The following is a 27,136-nucleotide window of genomic DNA, read 5'->3' on the forward strand; positions in this document are numbered from 1 at the left end:
CATTTAAATTTTCATGAAAGTTAATGTTGTGCAATGCTACACCCTTGCGTCCATATTTGGTATCGCCTGATTTACAAGAAAATTCTTACGCAAACTTTCTCTTTGAAAAAAAAAATGATACCACAGATAAATGCGAAAAAATAATTTTGAATATACGTTCATAATATTTTATAATGTTATTCTCAAAATGTTCCCATTACGCCGAAAAAAACTGTTCCGCACCCTGTTTGTTTTGAGTCGGTGTTGTTTTTTTGCAACGAACGCGCGTGACTCTTTCGAACAAAAATACCAAAATATTCAGGTAATTACACACTAAATGTGCTTTAGAACTAACTCTATGTGGGTATAGTTTAAACTAACATTTGCCAAATGCATATTATTTTTCGTTATGTGCAAAGTAGAGGTTATTTGTTCCGTCTTCTTCCTGTTTTGGTTGCTAGTTAGCATTAGCGCTATCCCTGCCGGTAGCGTTCTAATTTTCTTATTTTCCTGGTTTGGCAGTAATATGTTAGAACATATATTGATTCGTATACTGTGGTCTTATAGTAAAATATATGTAAGATCCTGCTTTTGCTGTTTATTTGTGTGTTTTGTGTACCTGCAGGTGGTTCGGTGTCTTCACCATGGAGTTCGCCGAGTTAATCAAGACGCCGCGGGTGGACGGAGTGGTCCTTCACCGGCCCTTTATGCCCAAAGTTGAGGGAACCCTGTGCCTTACCGGCCACCATCTAATCCTCTCCTCCAGACAGGACAACACGGAGGAATTGTGGCTGCTTCACTCCAACATTGACTCCATAGAGAAGAGGTAACACCGTGTTAATCTGCCTGGGTAAAATAAACATTTATTGAATGTTTCTCGCAGGTTTGTGGGCTCTATCGGCAGAATTATAGTGAAATGCAAAGACCTGAGAGTGATTCAACTGGACATTCCTGGAATGGAGGAGTGTATCAACATTGCTAGCTCGACTGAGGTATAAAAATACATTAACTTAAAAAAGAAAAGATGATTTAAGTTTTATTTTGTAACTGTGTGTTGCGTTCTAGGCACTCTCGACACTTGATTCCGTCTCCCTAATGTACCCTTTCTTCTACCGACCCATGTTCGAGGTCGTCCATGACGGTTGGAATTGCTTCCGTCCTCAAGATGCCTTCAAAGACCTTGAGTCCATGGTAGGAAACTGTTAATTTGATGGGGCTTTGCAAGTCAAAGGCACAGATAGTAAAATTCTTTTTTTTTGTGTTTTTTTTTTTTTGAATGGCCTTTCTTCGGCGTGCCACAAAGCCCAAACCGTCTGACCGACCATCGCTGTTCGAATATTAAAATGACCACAATTTTTACGCAATGCAAGGAAATTTTCAAACAACTCTGCAAAAATGTTCATTTGCCCGTGAACTGGTAATCTGTGGGTTCTGGAGGATCACAGAACGGCCGGTGCCCTTGACGGCCGGCGGCTGCCATTCATTATAAACCCTACCCCCCGACGTCACAAAATCACGTGATCGCTGTATTGTTCCGCCCCCTTGTCCGTCATTTTGTGTCTGTATTATCAATGGTCTCAATTGATCGAGCAATTTATAATGCATTTCATGGAAGACCCGGTGCTTTCGGATGCCGTAAACTCACTGGATGCGTTGCATAAAAGGCGTTATGTGGAAAAGCTTCAGTTTATCCATTCGCCAGATCCATATTTGATGCCTAAATCAATGTTTTTTGACCCGCTGTCCTCGCCGTCTTTGCCTGACATCTGCTAGCTACCCTGATATTTAAAACTATCTTGTCCACACAAAATCAGCCTATTCTCACGAAAGTTTGAAAAACTTTAAGCGCTTGGAGGCTTATAAATACTTCGTTACTGGTTGGGTGAAACAGGTCCTCGTCCACGAAAATTCGGCAGGAATCTATCTTGTGCTTGGAAAGGTGAGTTACGAAATTTTCAATTCAAAATCTTTTGTTCTTGCTAACATCCACTGTCAAGTCTAATGTATTTCATGTCATTTGTCAATGGACCTAGGGCTTTTAATGTTTATATGGTTTAGCGATAGCACTCTCACTACATACATGCGTGTATGTTGTCGGCGATTAGCCTAGCAATGATCTTAATTGTGGTTGTCAGCCCAAAACCCTCTAAATATATATTAAATGCATCTTACCAGATATAAAATGACTACTACATAATCTGTGGTAATCGTTTGGAGCCCAGTTTTCTCGTCGAATTGCAGCAGCCCATCTCGCTCTCTCCTCTCCGGGTCTCCGGGTAGAACTTCAAGTCTCTCCGTCTATCTCCTCTGTTATTGCAACCGACCGCCACACACGCCTTCACCATTTTGATTATTAATGTTAACGAGCAGAAAAACACGCCGTAAATAGGAGGAATGTACGTAGCCGTAACAGGTAAACACGATGTGTTGACGGACAATTGGGCGGCACCAGTCAGGAGGGCGGAGTTGTGACGTCACATGGGTAGGGTCCATACATCACTGTTTTTATTCCCCCTAGCCTCTGATTATCTACAGTTCGAATCCAATCCGACAGGTGGCAGCAATGCGCCTGGCTGTTCATCGCCAGTCTGATGGAAGAACGAAGAAAGAACAAAGTAGCCTTCAGTGGTTCTTTGTAGAAGCAAACTAGCGACGAGCGTTAACGCATAATATGGATGGTGGTGGCAAAAAAAGAAAAGAGAAGGGTGGCGCGGAGAAGGTTAGGGAGAAAAAAATTCAAGAAACTGGAGAGCGAAGCATTAAAATGTCATAAGTTGACAAATATTTTTGCAAGCAGCTGTCTGGCTGCAACGGCCACATCGGGTAACAGCAGCCCAGACCCCGGCGATGGTGAGAGGGGGAGCGGGAGCCGCTCTGACGTGCAGCCGGTGCAGAGAGAGAGAAAAGAAGAGCGAGGGTGTAATGATAAGCTGGTGAAAGTTCCCCAGACAAGCGCAGGGCAAGTAAAAAGGGATGAAGAGGGTCACTTGCTCGGTATACTGGCAATTGTTATCCACCAGGTAGCTACATTTTAAATGAAATAAATGACAATTAAAGGGTTAGTGCCAGCTAGTCCGTTTGCAATCGTGTCAAGTTACAGCATGCTAGTCCTACTATCACTCTCCTAAGGAAAAATATTTTAGCTGTAAAACAACGCATGCACACGCAGCAGCAATATTAATTCAGAAGAAATATAACAAAATATTAATAAAATGAATGGTTTTACTTTAAAGTTTTGGTAGTTAAATTGATATGATATATTTTTGTAATCATGTATATATCGTTTTGTTTTCTGGTTAATACTTTCCAATGAAGGTTATGTATCCAGGATTTGTCTTCAAATGTTTATTGTATTTTCATTGAAATTTATTATTTGTATGGCAAGATTTATGGCAGGGGTCTCCAAACTGGTCCTCAAGGGCCGCTGTGGGGCCTGGTTTTTGTTTCAACCGATAGAGTACCGACAGTTTAACCAATGAAGTTTCTGCTAAAACAAGCAGCACATGACTGCAATCAACTGATTACACTTGTAAGACACCAGATTGGTGCATAAGTGTTGTCTTGTTTTGTTGGAATGAAATCCTGCGCCCGCTGCGGCCCTATGTGGAATAGTTTGGAGACCACTGAATTATGGCATAAACAATGAAATCATTTTATAGACAGAGATATATAGAGATATATTATAATCAATTGGTTACATAAAACTTGCTTTGAAAAATAAATTCTTTCATTTGTTTTTTCAGGTTGATCATAGAGCTAGTACAGAAAATGTCCAGTTCAGCCTTGCAGTACTTTGAGCGCCACAAGTCAGACAGAGTCTAGACACATTTTCTTCATTTTCTCTCATCAAAGTGCACGAAATTTATCCATTTTACAATAAAATGTAAAAAAAAAAAAAAAAAAAAAGACTTCGGGGGGGCATGCCCCCGGACCCCCTTAGGCCCGGGGGTCTGTGTTTCCCTTCGTATAGCGATTCTTGTGGGCTGGGCCGAGTCACAGTCCAGGGCTGCTTTTTAGTCCCATTCCGCCCCTGCCGTGATCACATAAATAAAATAAAAACACTACTTGTCCCCCAATTTTTGACCAAACCACACAATTTACGCATCAAAAATTCCAAGACAGTAAGGGGCATATAAGTTGATAATATACAGAATTTGTCAAAAACGTACGGTTCCCCCAAAATTCTCCAAAAACTGTCCCATTCATTTCTAATGGGATACCATTGACAGCCATGTCCGTCCAAATTCCCCATTCATTTTCTATGGAAGGAAAACATTGGTCCTAGTGATTTTTTTACCATTTACCATGGCAGCCCATTAACATTCAACTGGTGCCCAAATAAGTCGATGCCATTGACAGCCATGCACATCCATTCCATTGACTGCTATGTACGTCCAAATTTCCTTTTCATTTTCAATGGCAGAAAAACCTGTGCGGTTGTGATATATTAGACCAAAAACTTCCCATGACAGTTCATTGATATTTAACTGGAACGCATGTAAGTCCATGGCGTTGACAGCCATGCAAGAGGACATGTCACCGAAATGTCCCCAAAACAATAGGAAGTGACTTGATATCAACAGGACGCCTCCCCAAAATGGCCCCAAATCAAAATTGTCCCCAAATCAACAGTAAGTGACCTTATACATCTGTCTCTACCACAGCAAAAGCCCATGGTAATTTCTTCAGAAATTGCAGTTTCGAGTTAGAGTAGGGCTGCTCTTGGTTCGAATAAACGAGTCATCGGATTAGGAACATTTAATACGTTGCAGAATAAATCTTAGGAGTTGGTAAAACAAAGGCCTGCTAAGATTGCACTTTCAAAAGAGCATTAAATGCAAATACAAAAAAAAATTCCGAGTGTATTTCCTCAAACTATGCAGAATTGCACTTGCGTTTCATAAGAGCAATAAATGCATTTAAAAATGAATTAAAATACCCGAGCTTAGCCTGAAATGGTATAAGATATGAATAAAGGAGGATCTAAGTACAACAAAAGAACCCTTGACAAGTGACAGTAACGTTAATCTTATTTATTGGCGCTGAGAAATCTACTGCTAAGATGGCGACTGTTTACGAACGCCGCTGACTGTCATTTCGCATCTAGTTCAACATACATGTGATATCTATAAGTCGCATCAGACGCAACCTGCTACCACCGTAGCATCATGCGGGCTAGTTTTTAGCAACGTTGACGTAGTTTGTAGTGGCTGTCGGCTGCAGTAAGGTTTTTTTTTTATTATTGCTTCTTCTTCTACGCACATGACATCAGCGCGTTGTCCCGCATTAAAAGTAGTCCGGGCAAAACGTGATGCGTAGAGCTGGCAAAATTAAACGATTCCTCAGGGCGAATAAAATTACTCGGATCAGTTTTTAAACTCGAGTTACTCGAGTTGCTCCAGTATTCGTTTCAGCTGTAATGTCCTTCACTTCCTCTCTCAGACAGACGAATGGCGATTGAGCGAAGTCAACAAGGACTTCAGTGTGTGTCCATCCTACCCTCCGCTAGTCGCGGTACCGAAGGCTATCAACGACGATGCGCTAAAGGCGGCGGCGACGTTTCGTCACGGCGGCCGCTTTCCCGTGCTGAGTTACTACCATAAGAAGAACGGCATGGTTAGCAAACAAAATCGTAGACATTACAAAGTACAAAAAAATAACATTTTTGCATCGCAGGTGATGATGCGAGCATCTCAGCCTCTCACCGGCACCAACGGGCGGCGCTGCAAGGAAGACGAGAAGCTCATCAACGCCACCTTGAGGCCGGGCAAACGCGGCTACGTTATCGACACGCGTGCTATTAGCGTAGCCCAGCAGGCTAAAGCTAAAGGAGGAGGTTTTGAGTCTGAGGCTAACTATCCGCAGTGGAGGAGGATCCACAAAGCCATTGAAAGGTTAACGGTCAAAATTAGCTCTTCTAGGGTAAATTTTCAGCAACTGATGAAACATATATTGTTTGATTAGGTTCGGCGTGCTGCAGGAGAGTCTGATTAAACTGGTGGAAGCTTGTAACGATCAGTCGCACAATATGGACCGCTGGCTTAGCAAGCTAGAGGCGTCCAATTGGCTAGCTCACGTCAAGGAAATCCTGACGACTGCCTGCCTGGCTGCGCAGTGCATCGACAGGTAGGAACCTCGCATGAGGAATGACTTCAATTTGACGTTTTATTTATTTATTTATTTTTTTTTACTTTTAACAACACTACTATTGACGGTGATAGACGTCCAATCCAGGACATCAAGATAGCAGGCATGAAAATGGGTCAGGGGTTAAAAAGGTGAAAAGGGTGTGGGTGTGGCTTTGGGCCTCTTTTGACCTCGTTGTGAGTTTGTAAGGTTGTGACTTCTGATTAAACAAACTCGATGCCAATCAAAACCTTTGTACTTCTTTTCCCCCAAATTAGAATCAATAAGAGAATCGAATCATTAAGCAATATCGACAATTGAATCGGAATCGTAAAAATCCTATCAATTTCCATCCCTATTTATTACAACCCCTAGCGAAAAGTATGGAATCACCTGTCTCGGACGAGCTCTCACTCAGACATTTTATCGAGTAGAACAAACTCGGATAAAAACCTTGAAAAAATAATCAATTATTTCAAAAGTGCAAATCTTTAGCATTCAGAAACACTAAAATAAATGAATAAAACACATTGTGGTGGTCAATAAATGTTAATTTAATAGGACAAGTGCTGGGAAATATACAGTGGTACCTCTACATACGATCGCTTCGACACACAAACTTTTCGACATCCGACGTAAAATTTGACTCGCCATTTGTTTCTACATCCGACGACATGCTCGAAATACGACGACAATGGCAGCACCGCAGACGAATGCACGGCGGATTTTCTTGTGTGACAAATCAACACTGGTTTCAGAAAAGGTTGGTACAGGTGGTGAAACAAGGAAAAAGTTGACGCTTACCTTCTAAATGAAGATGCAAATGACAGAAAAATATGAGCATAGGGTGGGCATCCGTGAAATGGCTCAACAATACATCTCCACGGTCCTCCTCCGACCATCGTTCGCCAGTCTTTATAAGTTAAGCAGACAATTCTTATTGTGGTAACATCTCCAGAGAAATCGCCAACTTCGCCACGTTTTTATCATTTATTTCACAACTTATTCAAAACAAAAACACCTTCTGTCTGCCGCAATTGACGGTGTTCTCAAGAAAACATTCAAAGTGAAAGTGAAACTCAAGCTCACCGGTCTGTCTCTGGCACGTCAGCCCCGCGGTGCGTTCAGGGTCAGCAAAAAACGTCCGCCACATTAGAACCCGATTCGTTACATTAATACAGGAATTATTATTATTATTATTATTATTCCGATTTTGATTTATAATTTATTTGTTTTGCTATGTGTAATTGCCATTTGTAATAGTACCAGCAGTATTTTTTAAGGATTTAGTGAAGGTTTTTGGGCTGTGGAACGAATTAATGGAATTATAATGTATTCCTATGGGAAAATCCTGCTCGACATACGACCATTTCGACATACAAACAAGGTCCTGGAACGGATTAACTTCGTATGTAGAGGTACCACTGTATATGGAATCACTCCATTCTGAGGAAAAAATATGGAATCATCAGAAACAAACAAAGAAATAACCATCAAAACACATCTCTAGTTTTTAGTAGCAGCACCTCCGGCCTTTTATGACAGCTTGAAGTCTCTAAGGCATGGACTTGATGAGTATTCTTCATCAATTTGGTGCCAACTCTCTTTGATTGCAGTTCCCAGAACATCCTTGCAGGTCGGAACCTTGCTGTGGACCATTGTTTCCAATTTCCACCACAGGTTACCAATAGGGTTGAGATCTGGGCTATTTGCAGGCCATGACATTGACAGGATGAGTCTTTCTCCAAGGAATACTTTCACAGTTTTAGTTCTGTGGCATGATGCTATGTCATCTTGGAAAATGACAAACATACAGTGGTACCTCTACATACGATCACTTCGACACACGATCTTTTCGACATCCGACGTAAAATTTGAGCCGCCATTTGTTTCTACATCCGACGAGTTGCTCGAAATACGACGACATGACAGCACTGCAAACGAACCCACGGTGGATTTTCTTATGTGAGAAATCAACACAGTTTTCAAAAAAAGTTGATACAGTTGGAGAAACAAGGAAAAAAGTGATGCTTACCTTTGAAATGAAGATGCAAGTTATAGAAAAATATGAGCTTGGGGTGCGCGTCCCTGAACTGGCTCAACAATACAGCTCCATGATCCTCTTATGACCACCGTTCGCCACTATTTATAAGTTAAGGTGACAATTATTATTGTGGTAACATTGCCAAGGAAATCGCCAGCTTTGTCACGTTTTTATCATTTATTTAAGAACTTATCCAACACAAAACGCTCATTGTCTTAAGCAGTTGACTGCTCTCAGGAAAACGAAAGTATTATCTCTACCGCACCGACCTATCTCACTGGAGACGTCACCTTCGCGGTGCGTTCAGGGACAGTAAAAAGTGTCCGCCATATTAGAATCCGATTCGTTACATTATTTTCAGGAATAATTATTAATTCTTCTTCTTCTTCTTATATTATTCTGAATTATTTATTTATAACTTATTTGTTTTTCTATGTTTAATTGCCATTTGTAACAGTGCCAGCAGTATTTATTAAGAATTTAGTGTATGTTTTTAGGCTTTGGAACGAATTAATGGAATTATAATGTATTCCTATGGGAAAATCCTGCTCGACATACGACCATTTCGACTTACAAACAAGGTCCTGGAACGAATTAAATTCGTATGTAGAGGTACCACTGTATTTTTAATTGAAGGGATAAGAAAGCTGTCTTGGTGGAGAGCCCCCCCCCCCCTAAAAATTTTCTCCTCTGATCTACACAATTCATGTAGGACACCCTTTTTTACTTCAAACCGGGGAATTTCGCCAAAATGTGAGAGATTTTCATGCCTGAAGATAGATAGAAGATGTCTAATCGTGTGGCGTCCAATAATCATTTTACTGAGAATATCAATGAGTATCAGTAGGAGACGTCCAAGGACAGTATGCACCTGATATTTGCTTTCATTCCGCCATTAAGCAAATTTTTGAGATTATTAAGCTTCTGTTTACAGTACAGGCAAAGTTTTCCATTCTGCATAGTTTTAAATGAAATTCAGCAGTCAATGAATATTGTGGTTCTTTGCATGTTGACTCAGATTTGGTACACCACATTTTTGCATCGGGGGGAAGTACTTTTACTTTTGAAGTAAATTTTAAAGCAAGTACTTTTGTACTTGAGTCAATTTTATCTTAAATAATTTTTCTTTTTACTTTTTTTGCCATATCTGTACTTTTACTTAACTCATTCACACCCAGCCATTTTCACCGGAGCAAGGCCCTTCGCTCCCGGCCGTTTTACTGGATTTTGACTGATTTTGCAAGGCCCACAAAAAGTTCTGACCTATTGCTATATAAACATGGAACCCACCAAATGAAAGATTAGACTCTCTTCTTTCAGCAGAAAAAAAGTTAGTTCACATATTTTTCCATTCTTTAAAAATCAGTTATAGAAAACAGCTCAGTTTGAGCAATTTTCCAATTTCTGATGAAAAAACAGAGAAATTGAGCTTTTTGTAAAAGCATACATTTCAAACATAACTTTGACTTTTAGCTATTTTTTGCTTTTGTGACATCCTAAACATCTGAGTAATGTTTTCCTTCTACAAAATAATATAAACAACAAGACAAATAGAGTTTTTGATAGCAAAGTAACAATTTATTTACACATAACTAAACTATTGAACTGAGAGATGACGCTGTTGTGGCCGCGACAGCCAGGGTAAACTTTTCCCTCATCGTTGCCTGTCTCATCAAGATGGATTTTTTTTAGTCTTTCTTTTGTGGTGACCACTGCCTCGTGGTTGAGTTCGCCTGGGACTTGTGTGGGGCATGTTGTGTTCCTGGGGGGGAACTGGTTGGCCGTGCGCGTTTACAGCTGAGTCGCGGGACACTGGAGGGTGCGGGGGACACGAGCGGCAAAGCACGGCGGCGTGGGTTTTGCTCGGCAAGTAGCACGGACTCAACGCCTTCGTCCACTGCACCGGTGGTCCCAGTCGTTCTGCTCGGTCGTCCGGCGCCTGGCATCCCGGGCATCCTCCCGGTTGTTCTGCTCGGTCGTCCGCCGCCTGGCGTCCCGGACGTCCTCCTGGTCGTCGCACTTGGTCGTTTGTCGCCTGGCGTCCCGGACGTCCTCCCGGTCGTCCTACTCGGACTTCCCGTGCCTGGCGTCCTGGACGTCTTCCGCCGGCGCCCCAGCCGTGCGGCCCAGCCGTTCATTCCGTTGAATCAGGTTGCGGGTCTTACCAAATGCGCTACTGCCCTCTAGTGGCCAGTTTTATTGCTTTAAAATGGATTTTCAGCATTGTGCTGTATATCGTGGTGTATATTTTTTAAAAATGTGGTATCGGCATTGGCCAAGACTACACAGCGTCTGAATCGGAAGCCAAAAAATGGTTGTGTTGCATCACAAGCTGCTACATTCTGGTTCTTTGTGTTCGTTTATGGGACGCAGGGAAGGCGCATCGGTCCTCGTCCATGGAACGGAAGGCACCGACTCCACCCTCCAAATCACCTCCTTGGCGCAAATTATCTTGGATCCAGGCTGCAGGACCATCCGAGGCTTCCAGGGCCTGGTGGAGAGAGAGTGGCTACAGGTGAGCTTCGGCATTTTCAACATCACCATGTCACACCCCAAAAACAATAATAAGACGTGGATTTCTACTTTTTTTGTGTGTGTGTGAAGGCGGGTCACCCGTTCCAGCAGCGTTGCGCCCAGTCGGCCTACTCGAGCGGTAAACCCCGCCAGGAAGCTCCAGTCTTCTTGCTCTTCCTGGACTGCGTGTGGCAGATCATCCGGCAGTTTCCGTGTTCGTTCGAGTTTGGCGAGTCCTTCCTGGTGCTGCTTTTTGAGCATGTCTACGCTTCCCAGTTCGGCACGTTTTTGGGAAACAGTGCCGCCGACAGGTAAAGAAAGTCTAGTAAAATGCTGAGTCATCTAAACAGGGGTCCCCAAACTTTTTTGCACCACGGACCGGTGTAATTTGGCTCTTTTTTTCACGACCGGTGTTCTGTCAAATTTTGCACCCTTATAAAATTTTGCTCCCAAAGCTTTTGTGGCGGCGAAAAAGCCCTGGTTTATACTCAGTTGGACTCTCAATGTTATCCAACGGTGCTTAAAAAAACTAGTTACAACATAGGCCTTACATTTTACACACTAGTATGGGAAATCAGTTGACCATTTGCGGGGTATTGCTCCCACCTGCTGGTCAGAATAATTCACTGCATCTATTTTTTTTTTTTTTTTACATTTGTTTGGTTCAATCTTTTACACATTGCGATGTCTAGCGGTAGCATTGACAGTCGTGAATGCTTTCTGTTACATTACCGCCTCGGAAATATACAGTATGTAAGTATTTTATGTTTACTATAACATATGGATGTGCAATTTATGTTTATTTCTGTGGTGAAGGGTCATGTACAGAACTTCATAAGTTGTGTTATAGAAGCCAGCCAATGCTTTAGTAGCTCAAGCTAGTGTGCTATGCAATACATATAATACCGGTAGTTGTGTATATAAGTGTATTGTGCGGTTCGTTGTATGTTCAGTATTGAATATGTGTATTTTTCTGTTGTACTTTCACAATATTGAGACGAGTGTCTTCCCATAAAAGCAAGAAAAGATCAAACCTTGTGGTTTATGGAAGTGCATTCATTCTTAGCTGGCTGTCGGGCAGTGCAGAAGTGAAGCGCAGTTTTGTTCATGTCATTATGAAAAATCTAGTGAGATCAAAGGCAAATCTATGTTGAATCCCCCACTAGTTTTTTTTTTTATTTTTTTTTTTAAACCTCCAGGTGTTCAAAATGCATTAAAAAAATTATATATTTATTATCGGTTATCAATATCGGTTTCGGCTTTGAGGAGCAGGAAGTTATCGATATCGGTTTCAAAAAATGGATATCGTGCACCCCTAAAATTAATGCTTAGCGACACGGCAAAGTCGTTAAGTGAGAGGGCGGCGTGCAGTTGTTGTGTGCAGCTAACATGGCAGGATGTGTCTGAGGAGAACTTTTCTACATGTCCGTCCATGATCAAACGTAAGTTAATATTACTTTCTTTAAAGAAAGTTTGTAGTGTTTACTTTGGAATCGCTGCATTCGCGGCCATTTTTAACGTTAAGCGCTTGCAAAATTTGTCAGAACACAACGGTAATGTGCGGCAGAAAAATACAGCAAATATAAAATCGAGTGCAGGGAAAATATAACTCACCCGCTGAATCAGTGGGAGGCCTGAGCTTGTTTCGTTGAGACGAGATGGTCCCATCTAGGTGTGATGGGAGAGTGAGAGAAACCCGCTTCACAAAGATATGATGTTGGAAATCGTAGCACGGTTTTCAGTGCTCTCGTACCGATGTCAGGATATTCCAGGAGGACTTTAATCCAGAACCTCTTTAGAGTTGTTTTCTTAAAATGTACAGTACATTTAAGGTCGCCGTCATTTGCGATCGCTACAAGCTGATCCTCCTGTTGCACAGACATGCTCGAATCGCTCGGTTTATTCACAAACGGGTCATGAATCCACTCCTTCGCAATTTGTGGGTCTCTAGTGATTGGGAAGTAGCGTAGATTTTGTTTTCTTCGAGGTTGTAGACTCATCTTCTGGCTAGCCATTTTTTTCATGTTATTCTAGAGTGGGGGCTAATTATTTCCGGAAACAAATGTGATGCGCCCGCCCTACGTCATACGTTATTATCGAGGACAAGTGCACATAGATATACAAAACAAGATGTACTGCTAGCAGTCCAATCAATGGATTTCTATGTCGACATTCTATCCTGTAGTAGTATATCTAGAATAGACAGGGATATTAATGTGTTAATTGTCACAGGCCAAAGTTAATTCGGCCAGAATGCAGTTGTTAATAAATTATTATTTCTGTTAATAAATTTATTATTATTACGGCGGTTGGTGACCCCTGATCTACAATGATGATCAACGTTTACATCCTTAAACCTAGCCTCGAGAATGCTATTGCTAACGGTGCGTTCAACAATGCAATCAGTTTGGTGTAGTAGGGAGATATTCTGAAAGTTCTTCTGAGATAGAATTTCTCATATGCTAGCATAGAAGCTTTGTCGTAGCATTTACGATTAGCCTCAACTAATTCTTCGATAGTAGCAACGAAGTTTTTATCTTGACAATAAGTCGGCGTATACCTTTGAATAACGCTTCTTCTCACAAGCATAGCAATGCTATCTCATCAACAAAGGTAAAAGGGCCAACAAGAATAAATTGAGAAAGCATTATGCTAGTTAGCTTGTAACAAATGCAGCAATTAGCCATGTAATTAAAGGCACAGGGTTCAAAGGGAAAAATACGTAGTAGTTAATTGTAGGTAGATACTCTGAACGGACATAAAGAGCCAATTTGAACTGCTAACTTCTTTTTCGAGTGAATCCTAATATGCTAGGGTAAAAGCTTTGTCGTAGCACTTAGAATTAGCCTCAAATAATTCTTCTTTAGTAGTACCCAAGTTCTTATTTTGACAATAAGTCTGCTTAAACCTATAAATAACTCTTCTTCTCACAAACATAGCAATACTATATGATCAACAAAGCTAGAGGTGCCAACAAGAATAAATTGAGGACGCATTATGCTAGTTAGCTTGTAAAAAATACAGCAATTAGCTATGTTATTAAAGCCACAGGACTCCAAGGGAAAAATACGTAGTAGGTAGATACTCTGAACGAACCAATTTGAACCGCTAACTTGTTTTGCGATTGAATCCTAACATGCAAGCATAGAAGCTTTGTCTTAGCACCCACGATTAGCCCCAAAAGATAATTCCGCAGTAGTACCCAGGTTCTTATTTTGACAAAAAGTTGGCGTATACCTTTAAATAACTCTTCTTCTCACATAAGTAGCAATGGTATCTAATCAACAAAGATAAAAGTGCCAAAAACACTGAATAAAACAAGCAAGCTTTATGCTAGTTAGCTTATAAAAACACATAAATCAGCCATGTTGTTATTAAAGCCACATGCTTCAAAGACTATTGACAACTTAAATATCACCACAGCAGTGTTTGAATACAAAACATTGACATTTATTGTTTACTTAACTTGATAAAGTCATGATGATAACTTATTCATTCACATTTTATTTGTCCTGAGACTGCTCTTAGTACATGGTTAACCTAAACTCACACCAAAGGCGGTCCTCGGTCGATCGGAACAACAAACTATTCTTTTCACGCCTTCTTATATTTGTTCTCCCCAGGGCTAAACTTTCCGTTTCTGAGAAGACTGTCTCCTTGTGGTCGTGGGTGAATCGTCCCCAGGAACTGGAGCGTCTGACCAACCCGCTTTACGAGGCTAACGGACTGGTCATTTGGCCCTCGGTGGCCCCTCAGAGCCTGTTGCTGTGGGAGGGTAAGTTGCCTAATAGAAGTAATGCTTAAGTTTGACATGTACGCTTTCGAACAGAACAGGTGCAAGATTAGCGTACACGTGTCACTTTAGTCGTGAATTAGCATTTGTGGAATGTTTGACTTTTCAGGTCAGTCAGTTCAACATTGACAGGCCTAAATGTGAAAGCCCTGTAGGGTTTTTATTGAAAAACCAGACTGAAATGTGTTAAATCTTCCACAAGGAGTCAGTATTGTCTTCTGGATATATTATTATGGCATACAATACAGTACAGTACTTGTAAAGGTTGCTCAAATAAGCAAAACTCAATGTAAAAAGATAGTATACCACGCTAAACGACTAATTATGATCGCATTAGCCACATTTGCATTTGTTTGACAGTCTGAGCTTAGCGCCCAATGGATGACGATCTAAGTACCTTACAACAAATGAGCAATTGGCTAATTTCATAGCGAAAGTCCGCTAGCTTAAATGCTATAAAATGCTTTTTTTTGTTTTGTTTTTTACAGCTGTCTTAATAAATCGTTCAAAAACTTATTCCCACAAAAAAACTGCTAAATATACCTATTAACTAAATTACATAAAGAAACATTAGCTCAAACAAAAACTTAAGTACCTTGCGTCACCAGTAGGTAGATGGCAATGTAGTGTAAAGCGCTTTGAGCGCCTTGAAAGGTGGAAAAGCGCTATACAAGTATAACACCATTTACCATTTACCATTTATCTTGGTCTTCACAGGGAGCAGATAGATTAAACCAGGGTTAGAGTTATATCATATTCACTGTTGCCACTAGGGGGCAGCGTATCCCCCCCAAATCAATAAAACTACATGCAAAAACTTTTAAAACAGACCATTATAACGCCATTCTAATGAAACGAATACTCAAAGCAGCAAAATTGGTTCGAAGCTTTTTTCTAATCGAATTACTCGAGTTAATTGATTAATCGTTGCAGCACTAAATTTCATGGAAATGTGCATTGGAACCATAAAGTATGCCCTGAATTCTTCATTGGAGACGACGGAAATCTGAACAGTTATAGTTTTTCTTTCCTTTGTTTGTTAATATTTAATGAAAAAATAAATAAAACTAAAGAATGTTTACTGTTTTTTTAATCTAGAACAATAAAAGGATTATATTTGTTGTTTGTTTTAGTAATCTAAAAAGTTTAATAACTACTGCTTTCATACGCTATCTTTATTTTTTTATTATTATGTAATTATCATTACAGTATTCAAAAAATCAGAATAGTTGTTTTTATTAATAAACTTAGCAAAAATTAGCAATATTTACTGTTTTTTTTTTTTTTAAAGAAAATACTGTTTTTACTAACAAAAATTAGCAATATTTACAGTTTTTTTTTTTTTTTTTTTTTTCATTTAAAAATATATAAAAAATAAGTAAACAAAGAAATAAACAACATTCACGTGGCTCAAAAATAAGAATTCGGACAATTTTCAGGTCAACAATGTCTCCAAACAATTCATAAACCATCAAAATAGTTTGTTGATTAATTTCGGCTGCTCTAGTGTGTATGTCCATGCAATCAAACGTTCTAATCATTGTCCAGAATTCCCAAGTTGGGGCTCATGTGTTTCTCTTCGACAGTACATGAACAATACTTTTAGCACTATTTATACATCTCTTCATAATATGATGCCATACACGAACAGCTCACCCGCCGCATGTGATCTCGCAGCTCGTATAGCCGAACCCTCGTGTCGCTTTCGGCGCTTTTCACATGCTGCGCATTGTTGCAATTGCTCTATCTTGTGCGTTCGGCACCCGCCCTGTCGTTGAGGGATGCGTGTCAGCATGTTGTAGGAACAACGGATAGAAAGACTTGTAGTTCTTACAAGATAAATGCGTTAAAATAATGTGATATAAAAACCCCTCTTGATGTTTTTGTTTTTATACAATTTGTAAAATTAGTTTAACTAGTAGGTCACCATTGTTGTTGACGTCACAGAGCAGTGATGTCATTGGGTTACGCTGCCAGGCTTCGAGAGTACGACTCTCGATAAACATGTCTTCTGTTTCTGTTCAGCCCTTTCAGTTTAACCTGAGAGGAGCTTTAATGAGCAGGACAGCACTGTCGATATTTCACAAGACGAGCCAGCAAAAGCAAAATGAACAGGAAAGACGGAATGAGACAAGAGTAGGACAAAACCTGGGTTCCGCCAAAATGCGCTACACCAGCGAAACGTGCTGCAAGAGGCGAATTGGACACCCAAAGTACTACCGTGCGCTTTTAGCTTGTTTTGTTGAAATGCATACAGGCAAAACGTACTGAAAATACCTTAATGTAAAACTTAAATGTAGTAATATCAAATAAGGGTTGTATAAATATTCAACATGACTAATGTGGTCAACAAGAAAGCCCGCCCGTCTCATTAGATCATAGCACATGGTTCCAGTAATCCATGTGCTTTGTTGACATGTCTTCAGCAAACTGTTTGCGGGCTTTCTTGTGTACCGTCTTCAGAAGAGGCTTCCTCCTGGGGTGACAGCCATGAACACCAATTTGATGTAGAGTGTGGCGTATGATCTGAGCACTAACAGGCTGACCCCCCACCTCTTCCATCTCTGCAGCAATGCTGACAGCACTCCTGTAACGAGTCACATGACATTTTGGAAGGAAAATGACAAGCAGTACTCAATTTGGACATTTGGGGATGTACGTTTTTTCAAAAGGGTGTACTCACTTTTGTTGCCATGGCTATATTTTGAGTTATTTTGAGGGGAAAATAAATTAACTCTATTATACAGTGGGGCAAATAAGTATTTATTTATTGTGCAAGTTCTCCCACTTGAAAATATTAGAGAGGCCTGTAATTGTCAACATGGGTAAACCTCAACCATGAGAGACAGAATGTGGAAAAAAAACAACAGAAAATCACATTGTTTGAGTTTTAAAGAGTTTATTTGCAAACTCATGGTGGAAAATAAGTATTTGGTCAATACCAAAAGTTCATCTCAATACTTTGTTATGTACCCTTTGTTGGCAATAACGGAGGTCAAATGTTTTCTGTAACTCTTCACAAGCTTTTCACACACTGTTGCTGGTACTTTGGCCCATTCCTCCATGCAAATCTCCTCTAGAGCAGTGATGTTTTGGGGCTGTCGTTGGGCAACACGGACTTTCAACTCCCTCCACAGATTTTCTATGGGGTTGAGATCTGTAGACTGGCCAGGCCACTCCAGGACCTTGAAAGGCTTCTTATGAAGCCACTCCTTTGTTGCCCTGGCTGTGTGTTTGGGATCATTGTCATGCTGAAAGACCCAGCCACATCTCATCTTCAATGTCCTTGCTACTGGAAGGAGATTTTCACTCAAAATCTCTCGATGCGTGGCCCCATTCATTCTTTCCTTTACACAGATCAGTCGTCCTGGTCCCTTTGCAGAAAAACAGCCCCAAAGCATGATGTTTCCACCCCCATGCTTCACAGTGGGTATGGTGTTCTTCGGATGCAATTAAGTATTCTTTCTCCTCCAAACACGAGAACCTGTGTTTCTACCAAAAAGTTCTATTTGGTTTCGTCTGACCATAGTACATTCTCCCAGTCCTCTTCTGGATCATCCAAATGCTCTATAGCAAACCGCAGACGGGCCTGGACGTGTACTGGCTTTAGCAGGGGGACACGTCTGGCAGTGCAGGATTTGATTCCCTGGCGGCGCATTGTGTTACTGATAGTAGCCTTTGTTACTGTGGTCCCAGCTCTCTGTAGGTTATTCACTAGGTCCCCCTGCATGGTTCTGGGATTTTTGCTCACCGTTCTTGTTATCATTTTGACGCCACGGGGTGAGATCTTGCATGGAGCCCCAGATCGAGGGAGATTATCAGAGGTCTTGCATGTCTTCCATTTTCTAATAATTGCTCCCACAGTTGATTTCTTTACACCAAGCGTTTTACCTATTGCAGATTCAGTCTTCCCAGCCTGGTGCAGGTCTACAATTTTTTTCTCTGGTGTGCTTCGACAGCTCTTTGGTCTTGGCCATAGCGGAGTTTGGTGTGTGACTGACTGAGGTTGTGGACAGGTGTCTTTTATACCGATAATGAGTTAAAACAGGTGCCATTAATACAGATAACGAGTGGAGCCTCGTTAGACCTCGTTAGAAGAAAGACCTCTTTGACAGCCAGAAATCTTGATTGTTTGTAGGTGACCAAATACTTATTTTCCACTCTAATTTGGAAATAAATTCTTTAAAAATCAAACAATTTGATTTTCATTTTTTTTTTCCACATTCTGTCTCTAATGGTTGAGGTTTACCCATGTTGACAATTACAGGCCTCTCTAATCTTTTCAAGTAGGTGAACTTGCACAATTGATGGTTGACTAAATACTTATTTGCCCTACTGTATGTTATAAATGTCGATTGGCCCTCTTCCTCTCAGCCGTGGCCGTCTGCAACTTGCCTGTAGCCGAAGTATTACCATACCGACGACTTCGTTTACTTAGTTGGGGGAAAAGTTCACATGTTTCACCACCTCCAGCCATCGTGTAGCACAGCTGACTCACTTAGCAACAACTGGAGGGAGAGAGGTTAGGATCGGTTTAAAGACAATGCTGATGAGCTGGAATTGGATACAGGTACGACGTCGGGAATTCATCCCACAGCTCTGTAACAAAACAATCTGACCAGCAGCAGAAATAATTCCAGTCGTCATACTAGCTCTGCTAGTATAGAGCACACTATACTACTAGCATACACACAGTATAGAGCCCTACTCAAAATTACAAATACATAAACGAACATATTTGCTCAAACAAAAACTTTAAGCCTAATGTTGGCCTGAACCGGAAGCAGCTGAATTCAGCCTAGATGAGTTATGTCATATTCATTTTTGCCACCAGAGGGCAGTGTATCTTTCCAAATCAATAAAACTACATGCAACACCTTCAAAACAAACCATTACTATGCCACTTTAAACGTCGAAGCAGCAAAATTGAATTCGAAGTTTTTTCTTTTCAAATGAATCCAATTAATCAGTTTACTTGTTCTTATCATGAACACCTTTAATGCTCCCCTTTGCGCAACACATAGTTTTCATGAATTTATTGCTTAATTGTTCTCATTACCAGTAAGTAGGGCACCAATAAGGATCGTTGTGTAAATGCGATAACGTCAATAAAAGCCAGTACGCGTAACGGAAGTTATTGTTGTTATTGGATTTTGACTCACACCTCGTTCATTCAGAGCCTTTTGCTTGTGTAAAATAGAGCAACATACCTCGCAAGACCCCGCATGACCCAACCGCCGCTTCGTATTTGTGGCCGTGCGGGTCATTAAAGCGCAGACTGCTGACATTTATGGTTGTTATTGATGAGTGAGCAGAGAAAATAGCGCAATGTGACATTGGTGACTTATAGCGGCAATTATTGCGGGGACTTGTATGACCTGATAGTCTGTTTTTTCATGGGATTTTGATGTATTTAATTGGAAAAAATGATCGTTTTTGACAATGCGCAGTTCTGATTGCTGGGCTTTGTTTAATTTTACTATCTTCCCATTTTGAGCCATAATAATTACTTTTTAAGGTTGTTTTTGCATTGATAATTTTTTAACTAATGTCAGTACCTGTCATTGGTATGAAATAGCCATTTCTTTGTATTATTTTTAATCATTTATATTGCACTTTGCACAACGTAAAGGTTTTAAAACTAGAAAAGTGCATTTTTATTTTGAAGTGGGAGGCCAGCTTTTTTGGGGGGGTCACTACCACTCGTATCTCTCTAAACTTCCACCCATTCCATCCTTTAATCTCAGGCGTGTTCCTCCGCTGGAACCGCTCGTCCAAGTGCTTGGACGAGGCCTACGAAGAAATGGTGCACATAATTGAGTATAACAAGGAGCTTCAAAACCGAGTCAACCTCCTGCGCCGGCAGCTCGCCCAGCTGGAGACTCAAGACCCGCTCCTGCAAACGCCATAAAAGCAGGTAGAACCTGGGCGTGTGTCCTAAGTCATTTCAAGTTTTGCAAATTTTTTTTTTTTTACATCACTCGCTACGGAGCCCCTAAAGGGACATCAACAGAAATAAAATAAATTTAAGCAATCTGGTGCACACCAGAAACTATCTAGTAGACATTAGCATTATATAGCATTTAAGCAAGCGGACTTTTGAAATGTAAATTAGCCTATTGTTGTAAACATTAGCATTGTATATAGCATTTAAGCTAGCAGACTTTTGCCATACAAGTTAGCCAATTGTTGTAAACATTAGCATGATAGAGCATTTACACTTGGAACTTTTGCTACGCAAGTTAGCCAATTGCAACAATGCAACAATAACAATGAAATGCTAATGTTTACAACAATTAGCTAATTTGCATTGCAAATATCTGCTAGCTTAAATGCTAAATAATGCTAAGTTTTACAACACTTAGCTAACTTGCATGGCAAAAGTCCGCTAGCTTAAATGCTATGTATAATGCTAATGTTTATAACAATTGGCTAACTTGTATAACAAAATTCAGCTAGATTAAATGCTATATATAATGCTATTGTATACAACAATTAGCTAATTAGCATTGTGAATGTCTGCTAGCTTAAATGGTAAATAATGCTGAATTTTACAACAATTAGCTAACTTGGATAGCAAAGGTGCGCTAGCTTAAATGCTATTCATAATGCCAATGTATTCAACAATAGACTAACTTGTATTGCAAAAGTCTGCTAGCTTAAATGCTATATAATGCTAATGTTGATAACAATTGGCTAACTCGAATCGCAAAACTTCGCTAGCTTAAATGCTGTATAATGCTAATGTTTACAACAGTTGGCCAACTTGCATAATAAAAGTGAGCTAGCTTTAATGCTATATAATGCGAATGCTTACAACAATTTTCTAACTTGCATCGCAAAAGTGAACTAGTTTAAGTGCTATTTAATTCTAATGCTTACAACAATTGTCTAACTTGAATAGCAAAAGTCCGCTAGCTTAAATGCTATTTTTAATGCTAATGTTAAAACAATTGACTAATTTGCATTGCAGAAGTCCGCTAGCTTAAATGCTATATAATCCTAATGTTTACAACAATAGGCTAACTTGCATAGCAAAAGTCCGCTAGCTTAAATGCTATATATTGCTAATGTTTACAAAAATTGGCTAACTTGCGTAGCAAATGTCAGCTAGCTTAAATGCTATATAATGCTAATGTTCACTAGCTAGTTTCTGGAGCACACCGTACTGCTAAATTCTATATATAAGTATATATAATTTTATTTCTGTCTATGTCCCTTTAGGGGCTCTGTAACTCGCAGCTAGCTTTATGTGTCTTAAAATACATGAACATGTTATAAAAAGCCATACATGCCTCATAATGCAATGTAAGGACAACATTTTGTGTACATACTGTATAGTGTATCATATATACTGCGGAACACTGCATGGTAGCCATGGTAACCAGTCGAGTACTAGCCGTGAGGCATCATCGAGGTGGCAAAATTAGCATAGTAAGCGTAGGTGGGGTCAGCACTTAGCATTTCATATTCAATATAAGATTGAGTGGAGAATGCTTATACAGCAGTGGATTGGGTTTGGTTGCCGTGGTTACACATGGTCTTCGCAGTGGGTGTTTTGATTATTTTGCAAAAAAAATGCACTTTGACGGATTGTGTTTGCATTGCACATGTGTAAGCAGGTTTATATTATACAGTGGTGCCTTGAGATAAGAGTTTAGCATTGTAACTTTAACAAACCTATTCAGTGCCATTGACGGCGATGTACGTTCAATCCATTTGAACTGGGAGGGTCAGCAGCGATCGTTCGATCCAGTTCAAACGGATATCGCAATACACGCTAATGTCAATACAATGTGAAAAGAAATCCAATAAAAATGAAAAAACATGATAAGGATGTTAAAAAAAAAAATCCGAAAATAGTGAATAAAAACTTCACATCAAAGTGGGAAATTTTCACGTTGTTATGGGAAAGCTTTCATTTTAAAGTGAGAAACGTTTTCACGTGGAAGTTGGAACCCTTTGACGATAACGTAGCAAACGGTTTACAATGAAGTGGCAAATGTTTCACGATGAATTGGGTAAATTTCACGTTAAAGCGGCAAACCCCTCCCAGTTCAAATAGATTCGACATCCATTCCCGTCAATGGCACTGAATCAGTCATTCACTGCATGTTTTACCCCAAAACAGTTATGTCAAATTGCCAGAAAATGCACAAACGTAAATTGATTGTGATTTTGTCGCTGGTTTGGTCTGTAAACCTTTCAGAAAATGGGCAAAAATGTTAGCAATTTTTTTGCAAATTCCTATAAAAAAACACACACAAAAAGACAACAGACTTTTGAAAATATTTACTGTCGAAAGGCTGAAATCACAAAATTTACAACTATAGATGCTAATTGTTAGCTAGTCAATGGTGTTTTCCATCATCACTTAGCATTAAGCTAATGTGTAATCCACTCTTTTCGCTTTGCATATCTCTAAACTTTGACTCCAATCTAAAAAACTCTTAAATCAAGTCACTCCTATCTCAAAACACCACTGTACTACACTATAGCATTACTCTTGATTGTTTGTTGACCAATTTATGCACGATTTCGGGAAATAAGTGTCTGAAATGGACGCTTTTCCGCTCTTTCTTTTGTGTCATAAGGAGCGACTTGACTAAGTTATTTTCAAAAGAAAATAAATGTTTCTTTATATACTATCTTAAACTCCAATTGTTTGTCTATCAGGGACAAAAACACTCATATTGTAACACTGTCGCCAAGCATTCCGTTTATTTCCGTGACATCGAAGCGAGCTTTATTTTCAAATGACATGTTTAAATACTCTCATGCATGACTTTTTTGGCTCAAAAATGTTTGTTTGCTTATTTGCGCTGATATGAAACAGTGGAATTATACAGAATGTCCTTCTTGACTTTGTCACAGTAAATAAAACTCTATGGCGTTAAGAATTTAAGACTATTTTAGTTGTCATTCAGTGAATGCAAAAAGTTTACACAACCCTTGTTCAAATGCCACATTTAAGAAAAGTGTGTTAATTGTTACAAGAAGTGGGTAGTAATTCATTACATTTACTTCGTTATATTTAGTTGAGAAACCTTTGGAGAAAAATACAGTTCTTAGATTAGTTTTACCACACAATACTTGAGTAGATTTGTGAAGAAGAAACGCTACTCTTACTCCGCTACTTTGGGCTACGCTACAGTAGGCATGTGCCGGTTCCCGGTTTCAAAGTTTACCGTGGTATGAAAACATCACGGTTTCAAAACGGCTAAAATTTTCCGTTATACCGTAGTACGGTATTAGCTATTTTTTGTGTCCCAAAAATACAGTGAGAAATCCGTGGCTTGGAGCGGCAGCGCTCACCCAGACCACTTGTTGTTGATTGTTGGTCTTTCCTGTGTCTGTTGGTGACACTATACCTGAGCTTTTCCCCCCCTCAAAAAGACAAAGTCGCTAGTATGGGAGTACTTCGGCTAACGAAAAGAAACGTATGGCCGTGGCTTAGAGGGGGAACGACGGCCAACATGAGTTCACATTCACGTGACCATATTCCGTCACTTTACGCAAAATTTAAGGTAAGTAAATACTCCCATGAACATTTCCCACCTGTTACGAGAGTTCACTCCTATGTGTTTAGTGTGTCTAGCAATGGTAAAATAAATACTATAATGTAAGTTTGTTAACGAGGCAGATAACATGGTTAGTTAGCATGCCAAGACAGCTAACTAGTTTCTTCTCTACCATTAGCCTACTTTTGTAAAGTCTCCCGCCATTGTAAACATCTGTTCAAAATAACATTTTCATAATACAGTCTGTGGTGTTTTTTCTCTTCGTCGACTTTCTGTGTTGAGAGATGGTGGGTGTGAGTGTATAATGTGACATAATGATACAAGTCATACACATACGTCTCTTACGCTCTCCGTTAATATTCAACTAATTAATAGTAGTAGTGGTATGTGTTTTACATAAAATCAATTTGATCATATATTGTTGAGTAACTTGAACTGTGGCTGTGGGTTTAATCTATAATTTCTATTCATTTCAATATTATTTAAAAGTTTTTTTTTTTGTTATTTTAACATTATATTCATGTTGATGTCCGATTTTTGAATAAGTTGTGAAAAGTAAAGCTTTTTTTAACCCATACATCTCAAAATAACACATTATAGAGCTATAATTGCAATATTGTAATACTGTGAAACCGTGGTATTTCTTCTTAAGGTTATACCTAGGGCTGTCAAACGATTAAGATTTTTAATCGAGTTAAGTACAGCATAAAAATTAATTAATCGTAATTAATCGCAATTCAAACCATCTATAAAATATGCCATATTTTCCTGTAAATTATTTTTGGAATGGAAAGACAAGATGGATATATACATTCAACACACAGTACATAAGGACTGTATTTGTTTATTATAACAATAAATCAACAAGATGGCATTTACATTATTAACATTCTGTTAAAGCGATCCATGGATAGAAAGACTTGTAGTTCTTAAAAGAAAAAGGTTGTACAATTTATAGAAATTTTATATTAAAACCCCTCTTAATGTTTTCGTTTTAATGAAATTTGTAAAATTTTCAATCAAAAAATAAACTAGTAGCCCGCCATTGTTGATGTCAATAATTACTTACACAATGCTCATGGATGGCTGAAGCCTAGAAAATCAGTCACACCCAAGCACCAGCAGAGGGCGGCAAAACTCCAAAAAACACAATTAACAAGTGGTGCTTCCCCGTACCGTCATTTAAATCTGTCTGAGCGGGTAATCTGCGTTAATTGCCTCAAATATTTTAACGTCATTAATTTTAAAAATTAACGCCCGTTAACGCGATGATTTTGACAGCCCTAGTTATACAGTCTAATTTTCCGGCACATAATTTGTTACTTTTTCAGAAGTAATACAGGTAGTCCCTGGGTTACGAACGAGTTCCGTCCCTACGCTAGCGACGTAATCCAAATTTCCACGTAAATTGGAATTAACACTTTAAGTACTCCGAAATAACTCTCCTAAAAGTCCAAAAGTATTGTATTTTGTTCAATGATGGCGGATACACTGCCCCCTGGTGGCAGCGTGGGATCTGGTTGGACCGTCACCTTATGACTGAGGAGCAGACTCTCATCTAATGACATGGATAAAGCACAGCTGCGCTCTGGTTTGGCCAACATAAGGCTGTAAGTTGTTTCAGCTAATATTTGTTTGTGTGTGCATTTGTAATTAAGTTTACAGGTGCAGTTTGTGGGGTTACGTGTGAGCGATTTGCTATGAGAATTGTAAATATGTTAGCATTCGTAGCATTTAGGCTAGCGGACTTTTGTTCGGCAAATTAGGCTAACCCTAACCCTAGTTTATTGGTACTTTATTAAAGAATTTAAGTGTTCCAAAATGTTTTTCGTAAATTAATAAGCATCATCAAAAAAATCATTGCTAAATTAGTAAAAAAAAAAAAAAAAAAAAAAAATTTGATTAGTCGTAAAAATAGTCAGCTGACTAATCGGGAAAAAATTAGTCGTTTGGGACAGCCCTAGTTCTACAGTGTACCGGAACATATTTCCTCCACACCCTTCTCACCTTTTTAACTCCTGACCCATTTTCATGCCTGGCCATGGGCTTTACACCTATTGATGACACTGCGCACGGTAGACACAGGAACATTCAGGTCTTTGGAGACTTGTAGCTTTGAGATTGCCCGTGCTTCCTCACAATTTTGCTTCTCAGTCGTCAGACAGTTCTTTGTTCTTCTTGCTTTTCTCCATGCTCAATGTGGTACACACAAGGACACAGGACAGAAGTTGAGTCAACTTTAGTCCATTTTAACTGGCTGCACCTGTAATTTAGTTATTGCCACCACCTGTTATGTGCCGCAGGTAAGTAACAGGTGCTGTTAATTACACAAATTAGAGAAGCATTACATGATTTTTCAATGGGTGCCAATACTTTTGTCGGGCCCATTTTTGGAGTTTTGTGTAAAATTATAATAATTTAATTTTTATTTTGTGTTTTTTCATTGCAAGCAAAATAAATGAAGATACTACTACCAAAGCATTTGTAATTGCAATCATTTTCTGGGAGAAATTGAGTATTATCTGACAGAATTGCAGGGGTGCCAATACTTTTGGCCAGCACTGTACACTAATTTCTGGACATGGCTGCTTTGTTTGCCTTCGATATGTGACGAGTAAAGTGGAGTGAACAAAACGGGCGGGAATAAAGTCCAAGCTCGCATGTGAGTGGTCGAACCGGCACACCCATTTCTCTCTTAGCGGAGGAGGAAATGATACAAATACAAGTTAATAGTTAAGCTGACACACTTTTGCCCAAACAGAGTTGTAGAAACGTTTTGCGCCCTGACCTTCATACAGCCGCTCGTAGTCTTTTATTGCATACGGAGGACAGACGGATGTAAACAGCAGCAGTCACGCGGCGGGCGCACCGAGGCAGCTGATGCTCGACTATTTATTCTACCGTCACCTTGTCTAATGTATCGGTCATTGCAGTCGTAACACAATTATTTTTGGGTGGCTGCTCCAATCACGTGTTGCGATTGTCATTGGGGTGACAATCAGAAGAGTAGCCAAAAATTTTACTCAAGTAAAAGTAGCATTACTTATAAATAATATAACTCAAGTACAAGTAAAAAAGTATTCGTTGAAAAGAATACTGTAGTCATGAGTAACATTGGGAGTAACTGATTACAATGTCAGATTTTTTTTTTTTTTTTTT

At 39.6% G+C, this 27,136-nt stretch overlaps 1 protein-coding gene across 1 annotated transcript; it reads left to right on the forward strand.

Moving 5' to 3' along the window:
- The first annotated feature begins 200 nt into the window (after positions 1-200).
- mtmr9 (myotubularin related protein 9) lies at positions 201-26,912 on the forward strand. Its single transcript, XM_057822260.1, has 11 exons — positions 201-301; positions 605-805; positions 863-971; positions 1,045-1,170; positions 5,422-5,595; positions 5,656-5,873; positions 5,944-6,105; positions 10,523-10,664; positions 10,754-10,974; positions 14,287-14,438; positions 20,204-26,912. The coding sequence occupies exons 2-11, from the start codon at positions 624-626 to the stop codon at positions 20,365-20,367; spliced, it is 1,650 nt and encodes a 549-aa protein (XP_057678243.1). The 5' UTR covers positions 201-301; positions 605-623; the 3' UTR covers positions 20,368-26,912.
- Positions 26,913-27,136: the final 224 nt, after the last annotated feature.

Source organism: Corythoichthys intestinalis, chromosome 19 (genome assembly GCF_030265065.1).
Source record: "Corythoichthys intestinalis isolate RoL2023-P3 chromosome 19, ASM3026506v1, whole genome shotgun sequence".
NCBI classification, from domain to species: Eukaryota; Metazoa; Chordata; class Actinopteri; order Syngnathiformes; family Syngnathidae; genus Corythoichthys; species Corythoichthys intestinalis.